We start from the raw sequence: 9,005 nt of genomic DNA, 5'->3' as shown, positions 1-9,005 counted from the left end.
ATTCTGAGTCTCTCCTTGCAGACTGCAGGCAAGCTGAGATTTCAAAGGACTCATTAAGTTTCTGTTTTGTTTTCTTGTTATCTGTCTGGCCTTGAGGACATTGTATACTTCTCCAGCTGTATTGAAATTGCCTTCATCCAGAGGCAGGTGAAAGGAAGTTGCATGTGTGCTTTGGCTGAAGGCTTGCCAGCATATGTGGGAGCTTTTGGGGAACATTGGCAGTTATTAAAGGACTTTTTCTCTTGCAAGCCGACTGCTTTGCCTTCATGCGGGGCCCTGGGTCATCACATCAATAAGTTATTTGCAATTTATCTCATCCTAATAAGTCTTTTTTACTTTTGTGACAAAAAGTCTGAAAGTTATTTTGAAAAAGTTCAGAATTTTGTTGTCTATGTAAATCCAGGTATTCCAGCTTTTTCTCCAACTTAAAAACCTGACTTTTTATTTAGTATTTCATAGTCCTGAGAAGTCATATTCTTAACAAACATGGTTGTTTTCTGTTTATTTATTTTATAGGCGATTAAAGCTCAAAAGTCATTTAGTTTCTTTATGAAATATTGTATAGTGTTTTTTTCTGGATAAATAATTCATCAGCAAATGCTGTCAGTTTGTAAACTTCCTTCCTAAGATTTATACTTGTAAAGTTTTCATCTTGCCTAATATCCTTATTGAAAACTTCCAACCCCGATTAAAATAGCAGGGGAGATAAGGGGCTTCCTGGCCTCGCACCCTTTTGGATCTCACATGGCTTAGTTAAGAATCCATCAATAATAATATTTGCTTGCTCTGATGTCTGAATTGCTTTGACCCATTTTATAAACTGTTTTGGCCCCTAGTATATATTATTTTGTGAAATAAAAAGTTGAGGTTGTATGTTGTTGCTTATTCTAATGCTCCAAAAGAAGTTGTAATTCAATGCTTCTCTCCTCTTCTCTTCTCTTCTCTTCTCTTCTCTTCTCTTCTCTTCTCTTCTCTTCTCTTCTCTTCTCTTCCTCTTCTCCTCTCCTCTCCTCTCCTCTCCTCCTCTCCTCTCCTCTCCTCTCCTCTCCTCTTCTCTTCACTCCTCTCCACTCTTCTCGCTTTGCTTTCCCCCTTTTTCCTGCATTTTTTCCTCTTTCTCTTTTCTTCCCTTCTTTCCCCATTATTTTTATTTTCCTTCTGGTTCTTCATTTTAGATTTTTTTGTAATAATCTTTAGTTGCTCTGATGTATGAATGGCTTTGACCCATTTTAAAAACTGTTTTGGCCCCTAGTACATATTATTTTGTGAAATAAAAAGTTGAGGTTGTATGTTGTTGCTTATTCTAATGCTCCAAAAGAAGTTGTAATTGAATGCATCTCTTCTCTTCTCTTCTCTTCTCTTCTCTTCTCTTCTCTTCTCTTCTCCTCTCCACTCTTCTCGCTTTGCTTTCCCCCCTTTTCCTACACTTTTTCCTCTTTCTCTTTTCTTCCCTTCTTTCCCCATTATTTTTATTTTCTTTCTGGTTCTTCATATTAGATTTTTTGACAAAAAGGCTCAGCATCATTTAGAAACAATTCTGAATTTTGTTGTCCATGTAAAACCAGGTATTCCACCTTTTTCTTCAACTTAAAACCTGACTTTTTATGTTGTATTTCATAGTCCTGAGAAGCCATATTCTTAACTAACATTTATTTTATAGGTGACTAAAGCTCCAAAGTCATTTAGTTTCTTTCTCAAATATTCTATAGTGTTTTTTCTGGATAAATCACTCATCAGCAAATGAATGTATAAACTTCCTTTTTAAGATTTATACTTGAGATTTCCTTACGTTGCTTAATATCCTTATTGAAAACTTCCAACCCCGATTTAAACAGCAGGGGAGATGAGGGGCTTCCTGGCCTCGCACCCTTTTGGATTTGACATAGCTTAGTTAAGAATCCATCAATAATAATCTTTGCTTGCTCTGATGTATGGATTGCTTTCACCCATTGGCACCTTAACTATATTATTTGGTGACATAAAAAGTTGAGCTGGTAACTTATTGCTTATTCTACTGCTCCAAAAGAAGATGTAACTCAATGCTTTTCTTTTCTTCTCTGTTCTTCTCTTTTTCCCTTTTTTCTTTCTCTTTTCTTCCTTTCCTTTCCCATTATTTTCATTTTCCTTGTAGTTCACCATATTAGATTTTGATAAGATAGTAAAAGTACATGACTCATCACATTCCTCATACTGTACAGAAGCGCATTAGAAGAATATCAGTCTGAAATGAGAAATTGAACATCCTATTGTAACTTAAATTAGGGTAATGGGATGTGTCAGGAGGAGCCCCCAGTAACTGAAAAGGTCGGAGAAACAAACGTAGGAAGCAGCCGCCTTAATGGATCCAGTAGCAAAAGGTAGTAGTAGGAAGTTTGTAGTTTAAGACTTGCAAGATGCTGTTTGTGTAGCCCTTTTTGCTGAATTTCTGTTTTCTTTATCTCGTGTTTCTCTTAAATGGGTGCCATCTAAATGGGGATATATAAATATCAGATAGATGCCAGAAACATTAGCTGGAAGGGCTGACGCTTCCCTATGAAATCTCTTAGTCCATCCGTCAGTGGGGCCTGTGGAATCGCAGGCTCTTTCATGGTTCCTCCAGCCTGGAGAGAGGATGGCCCAGTTGGCAACAGTCGAAGAAAGTAGGTGAGTTCAAGGCGCCGCGTTGATTGCTGTCCCAACATCCTAAGAAGAGGGAAAAACCACATTGCAAAAAACCACTTGAATCCTATACTCGAGAGAGGAAAAGGCCACATTTGCAGAAAGTGAACCATTTCTTAGTCCTACCCTCCACATCACCCACCTGCTGCAGCACACAAAAACAGATGAGAGTTTGTATCAGCTCCACAACACGAGTAGCCTCCTCGCGATCTTCCAAAATCAGTGGTGGCCTTCAGTAGCTGAGAGATCCGTTCTTGAAGGGATGAGGCGGTCCAAGAACCTGAAAGCAGAAATATCAGAATTTACTGTATTTTAAGTTCAGAAGAATAGAACAGAGCAAATATAACAATAGTGAGGTGGTCAGGAAAAAGTTCATAAAAATATATATCTTAATAGGAATGCTGGATGCTGTTTTAAGTAATAGATAATATTAAGCTTGGATGTGTAGTGTAACCTAAAATAATATAACCTGTGTGTCATTATTGTAAAGAGGTGTTCATGCTATGTAGAAACCATTTTACAAGAAGTGTCAACTGAAAGTCCCAGATGGTGTAAGATATTACCCGTGTAGAGAGGTGTGGTAAGACAACCGTTTGTGTGAACTTCTCCTTTTTCCTTATGTAGCTTCAAGATATAAACTTCTCTGTTTTAGTGTGTCAAAGGTAGATAAGAGCCACCCTAAAGCTAAGGCGTGGGTGGCTAATACTATAAGAATGTAGCCCAGGGTTCAGAATTTGTCATGCGAATGCTCTGAACCATTGTGCACAGATAAAGCCTGTTCTTGTCTTCTGGTGTAAGTATTGTGGTTTTTCCACAACAATAGGGTGTAATAATTGATACTAGATGGGAGAAACGAAGGGACTTTCCTTCAGATAGAGTGGAGCTCCTTTCCATCCACCCTTCAGTGTCCAAGGGCGGCAGGGGGTGAAGACATCAGAGCTCCTCTATTGTTAGGTCTCCTGCATGGGGACAAAAGGTGAGACAAATGAAGGAAGGAAGGTGTCAAATGGAAGGGAAGCGCATGCCTATCAGCACAATGAGAACACCTGAAGGATACAAATTTGTTGAAATTTAAGCTCTTGTCTACGTTGCTGGAAACCAGATAAGGGTAGTCCTCGACTTATGACAATAATTGAGTCAAGAATTTTGGCCAATTTTACGATCCTTTTTATAATAGTTGGTAAGAGAATCACGTGGTCCTACAGTAAATAATGTGGTCATGAATCCAAATCCAGATTATCCAAAGATCAGTTTTCTCATCTTTTTTTTTGCCCAGAAAGCAACAACAACAACAACAAACTTTGCAAAATATGCACACATAAGCGCAATACACTGCAACTGCTCTTAAGTGTGGACTGATTGCCAAGTGCCAAAATGCGATCACAGGACTGCAGGGTTGGTGCGGCAGTTGTAGCTTTGACAATGAGTCACAAGTGCCTTTTTCCCCACTGTCTTAAGGTTGAATAATTGTTACATGATCAGTTGAAAGTTGAGGAGTACTTAAACCCCCATTTGGGATACCAGGTGCGTGGGGGGGGGGAACTGTTGTCCTTCCTTTCATGTGCTGATACCTTCACACACACACACACACACACACACACACACACACACACACACCTTAATGTTCCAAAAGAAAGTTACCTTCATTGATGAACCTGTCCTCATATCCAGCCATCGCAATTTGTACTGGAAAGTGTGGAAAGGCCCGCTGGGCTTCAGTGAGCTGGAAGAGAAAGAAAGAAGGCCATTGTACTGTTGCCAAAGTGTCTTGCTGAGTCATTCCCCCTATTCACTTCGGCCCATCAATACAAACATCAGCTATAAAACACCCTGTCCAGGGATTCCCTAGTCCACCATCAAGTGGAACGAAAGGCAAAAGAACCCCTTGCCCCCCTGCCCTTATCTCCTAAGAGAGAGGGTTGATATGAGAATGGGGTCCCAAAAACAGTGGGGGACCCAAAATTTGCAATCTTATTTTCATTTTTCTACCTACGTTGATCCTACTGTTATGGGTTCCACAGCAGCGCAGCTGATTCCAGGCAGATGAGAAGCATTGCCAGCTGTGTTTCTCAAAGTGCTGTGGAGTTGGAGCAAAAAAATTACCTTTGTTGAGAACTTCCTATTCTCGGGGATCTCATGGTCAAACACACCTGTGTAATTTAGGGTACGTTCTTCAGGTCTTCAAAGCGGCCCTCTCCCTCTATGGCTCCTCCCAACGTCTTAAATTCAGCCTCTTTGGAAGGTGGAAGGTTGGGATGGCATTTCCAGCAAAGGACCCTATAGACACCTTTTGTCTCTTATCTCTAATTCTGGCCATGCCGCATTAGAGTTAAAGAGGCCTCTTTGAGAAGAGGTCCCTGAATGTTGGAAAACAGCGCTTGTGAAAAGCCAAATTCCCATGCTCCTTCATGCCTGTCTTCAAGAACTATCCCTACTTAGATTGTTCAAGTGGAGCATGTCACTGGAGTTCTATCACCTGATTCGGTGGATGTTTGCAAGGGCCCAATTTTCCTTCCAGCTTCCCTGGGACATGGATGCCCTTACCTTCAAAATAAAAATTAAATGCTCCGTTTTCGCCGCTTGTTGCAGAAGGCCTCGGAGCAGGAGGCCAAAGGTCTCCTCCAGCAGCTTCTTCTCTTCCTGAAACGAAGGACAGAGATGATGACGCGTGAAAGGTTTTCCCAGCTGTTCCAGTATCAGAAAGGAACTCCCAGAAGTGTTGCTGAAGGTGGTACCTCTCCAATATTCTCCCCACGGTTGCTCACGGAGGACATCCACATGGACCCAAAGATGTTCAGGAGCTGGGACTCAACTTTTGGGTCCATGGCTGGAGGAATCTTGCTGCGAGATCAAAGGAAATGAGAGACATCAGTGCCCACCTTAGTGAACAGCCCTGGGGTTCATTTTTCCCGAGGGAATAGCAGGTAAAAGAAAGAAAAGGCTGACCTGATGTCATAAACTGCAAGCATTGCAGCTAGTCCTGCCGTGAAGCTGCTGAAATGGTTGTCCTCCATCAGAGCCTGGCAGGAATCAAGAATGGAGAGAAGCAGAGAAGGGAAAGTCAGCCATGATGCTCCAGCCCAGCCCTTCCTATTTCTCCCAGCCCCTTTTCACCTGTTCTTCTGCTACAGCTTCCCTCTCAGTACAAAGGAGGGTTAGCCCCAGGTTAAGGACCCTTTGCACAGTCCACATTTTGACCGTCCAGGCGAAGCTTGTCTCCCCTCCCTCTACTGCTCCTGTCTCTCCGTCCTGCTTTGCTTGCCTCCAATGTCCCCCTGCCTCCCTCTGACTTACCAAGACAGCCAGGCCGTAGAGGTTCTTGTTCCTTGGCTCGGGGACGGCCATTTGCCCCCTCCGCTTCAGCCGAAACAGAGTGGCGATGGAAGAGAGGCCTTCAAGGATACTGCGCTCCTGTTGCAAGAGAAAAGAGTCAGGCTGTGAAACTGGGGAGGCTGTTGGGCAACTGGCCCCCAGAGTCCCCCGGGTTCTCCCTTTCAGAAGGGAAGGTTGAAACCCTTCTGAGTCTCTCTCCATGCCGAGGAAAAGTTTGAATCCCATTGAGACTGGGATTCCCCCCTGGGAGAAAGGCTGAGCTATGGGACCCTCTGATTCCCAGGGGTACCTACTGGTTGGTTTGTCTTGTGCATCCTCTCATGGACCTCTTCCCATATCTTCTGGCTCCTCCATCGGTCTCTTCTGCAGCAAGAAGCCTGGCGTGGTGTATTTTCTTCTTTTCTGATGTCCTTTGTCTTGAAGAAAATCTTCTTCTTCTTTTCTGTCGTGTCCTTTCTGGGGAGATCTGGGAATGGAGAGGCAGGTGCTCGGCAAAGTTTTAGGTCTCCCCCAGATGAAGAAAACCCTCCAAGACCTGGCTCATCTTTGCAGTGTTCTTCCCCTTGTGACCTGATTCTCCCTATTAGACAGTTGTTAATTGACTTTTGTCCCATTTTATTACCTTCCTTGCCACTGTTGTTAATTGGATCATTGCTTCCCTGTTGATTTTTGTTGTCAGAAGTTTGCAAACAGTGTTCACAAGTCCCTGGGATACTACAATCGTCATAATTAGGAGTCAGGGTCTGAATTCGATCATGTGACTGTGGGGATTCTGCAGTGGTTGTAAGTGTGAAAAAAGATCATGTCATTTTTCTCAGTGCTATTATACCTTGAAACGGTCATTCCATGGACTGTTGTAAGTCAAGGACCACCTGTCTATCTCTACATGGAGGAATCCCCTCCTAAAGAGCTGCTTCTTCTCCTTCTCAGGGTCCCAGCCCATCTCTGAGCATCTACTCACCACATCGCTCCACTTTATGGAGCTCCACATCAACGACAAAAGAGACTTTTCTTCGCTCAGGAGTCTTGGTGCTGTCCTCCAGTCGGCAGGTTGGAGAACTGGGAGCGTCAGCCCCTGGAAGGCTCACCTTCCTTGTTTTCCTCCGCAAGCAGGAAAATAACTTGAAGAAGGCTCTAGAAGAGAGAAAAAGGAATGGAAGGAAAGAACTGAAGCCTATTTTCCAGAATCCGTTGGATTTAAGAAAGCAGAGTGGAAAAAGAATGCTTCTGGGTTGAGCTCATCACTTTTAACCTTGGTTTGATTTTACAGGACTGAATGTGTTCCACAACCACGTGAGTTTTGATATTTTACAATTTTCCTTATTTTGGAGCTTAAGTACGTCCTGTGATCCTGATTAGTTGGGGAGTAACCAACCCAGTCTCTTCGCGCCAATAAGGAATTAAAGGTAAAAGAGCTCTGGAACAAATTTTCCCCAGTCCCCCTTTCCTAAGAGGACAACAAAGTGCTGTTCCCATTTCCCAATCCTCTGAGAAGTTGGCTACACAATGGGGGAGAGCCCTGCAGCCCTTCTGAAGACCTCCTTACCTCTTGAAAGCCATCTTCACTCAGATCGCCCAAAGAAAGTGACAGTTGAGCTGGATGGATGACATCATCAACTGAATAGAATCCCCAGGAGATGACAGGCCTCCCTTGGCATCCAATCAAAGCTCACCTTCCCCACCTTTTCTACACACACCAATGCCAGCCCAGATCTCTAGCAACCTACTAACAAAGTACCAAAGCTGCCTATTTCTCATCTTTTGGCACAGGAGGCATGGCTCTTTGCTTGTAGACTGCCTCTTCATATGGAAGCTCGGGCCTAGAGTTTTGTGGTGACTACATTGATTATTATATTATTATGCTGATTAAAACCATCTATCTGGTGGAGCACAGTAAAATAGTGAATGCTGGAGCACAGCTACTTTCAACTAGATGCAGCTGACATGTTTTTTCCTGAGTCACACAGAATGGGTTTGTTGCATTTGTCTCTCTTGTTTGTTCAATCTGTGAGAACTTAAAATCCTAAGTACACATCCTGAGTCCCTCACGAGTAGAACCCTTCTTCATGTCTTTTAGTATCCAGTCCCCTAATCATCTTTATTGCTCTTTTCTGCTCTCTTTCCAGAGTCTCTACATCTTTTCTATAATAGGGTGACCAAAACCTGATGCAGTATTTTAAGAGGGGTATTACTCAGACCTTATAAAGTGATACTAATACTTCATATGATCTTGATTCTATCCCTTTCTTAAGGCAACCTCGGATTGAGTTGGCATTTTTGGCTGCCTGCACACTTCTGGCTTATATATATTGGGATAAATAAAAAAAACACACAGCATGGCAATACAAAGGAAATAGGACCAACAACTGTATCACTGACTCTTGCTCAGTCAGCTAGCTGAGTGGAGCTTCCATATGAAAAGGGAGTCTACAACCAAAGAACCATGCCTTCTGTGGCAAAAGATGAGAAATAGGCAGGTTTAGTGATTTATTTCCAGAATCCCTTGGATTTAAGAAAGCAGAGTGGAAAAATAATGCTTCTGAGTTGAGCTTATTAATTTTAATCTTGGTTTGGTTGTACAGGACTGAATGTGTTCCACAACCATGTGAGTTTTCAAATTTTAAAATTTTCCTTAATTTGGAGCTTAAGTATGCCATGCGATCCTGATTAGTTGGGGAGTAACCAACCCAGTTTCTTAGCGCCAATAAGGAATTAAAGATAAAACTGCTCTGGAACAAATTTGCCCCAGGTCCCTTTTCCTAAGAGGACAACAAAGGGCTGTCCCCATCCCTGGAATCTCCCAATCCTCTGAGAAGTTGGCTCTAAACTGGAGAAGAGCCCAGCAGCCCTTCTGAAGACCTCTTTACCTCTTGAAAGCCATCTTCCCTCAGATCGCCCAAAGAAAGTGGCAGTTGAGCTGGATGGATGACATCATCAACTGAATAGAATCTCTGGGAGATGACAGGCCTCCCTTGGGATCCCATCAAAGCGGTTGGAGGAGCTTCAGAAGAGAG

The 9,005-nt window shown here is 42.8% G+C and overlaps 1 protein-coding gene across 4 annotated transcripts; it reads right to left on the bottom strand.

The window, feature by feature from the left end:
- Nucleotides 1–1,066: 1,066 nt before the first annotated feature.
- Nucleotides 1,067–9,005, bottom strand: LOC120309687. 4 transcript variants are annotated; one of them, XM_039347183.1, is made up of 13 exons: nucleotides 8,859–8,949; nucleotides 7,538–7,587; nucleotides 6,953–7,125; nucleotides 6,614–6,763; nucleotides 6,285–6,457; nucleotides 5,953–6,069; nucleotides 5,605–5,678; nucleotides 5,394–5,499; nucleotides 5,203–5,298; nucleotides 4,652–4,735; nucleotides 4,300–4,381; nucleotides 2,801–3,617; nucleotides 1,067–2,682 (listed from the first exon to the last, which is right to left on the bottom strand). In XM_039347183.1, the coding sequence occupies exons 2-12, from the start codon at nucleotides 7,549–7,551 to the stop codon at nucleotides 3,592–3,594; spliced, it is 1,095 nt and encodes a 364-aa protein (XP_039203117.1). In that variant the 5' UTR covers nucleotides 7,552–7,587; nucleotides 8,859–8,949; the 3' UTR covers nucleotides 1,067–2,682; nucleotides 2,801–3,591. The 4 variants fall into 4 exon arrangements, with proteins under 4 accessions (XP_039203117.1, XP_039203116.1, XP_039203115.1 ...); XM_039347182.1 differs by lacking the exon at nucleotides 7,538–7,587 and having other exon boundaries at nucleotides 8,859–9,005; XM_039347181.1 differs by lacking the exon at nucleotides 8,859–8,949 and having other exon boundaries at nucleotides 7,538–7,802.

Source organism: Crotalus tigris, unplaced genomic scaffold (assembly GCF_016545835.1).
Source record: "Crotalus tigris isolate CLP2741 ecotype Arizona unplaced genomic scaffold, ASM1654583v1 scf7180000018054.62985, whole genome shotgun sequence".
Taxonomy (NCBI): domain Eukaryota; kingdom Metazoa; phylum Chordata; class Lepidosauria; order Squamata; family Viperidae; genus Crotalus; species Crotalus tigris.
Note: the sequence above shows the minus strand (reverse complement) of the source record. Positions and strands in the feature narration are given on the sequence as shown.

Coding starts and splice junctions, on each gene's coding strand:
- LOC120309687 (XM_039347182.1), bottom strand. Junction 6,458..6,613: donor TAACAACAGTGGCAAGGAAG/GTAATAAAATGG, acceptor CTCCATTCCCAG/ATCTCCCCAGAAAGGACACG. Junction 5,299..5,393: donor GTGGGGAGAATATTGGAGAG/GTACCACCTTCA, acceptor CCTTCGTTTCAG/GAAGAGAAGAAGCTGCTGGA.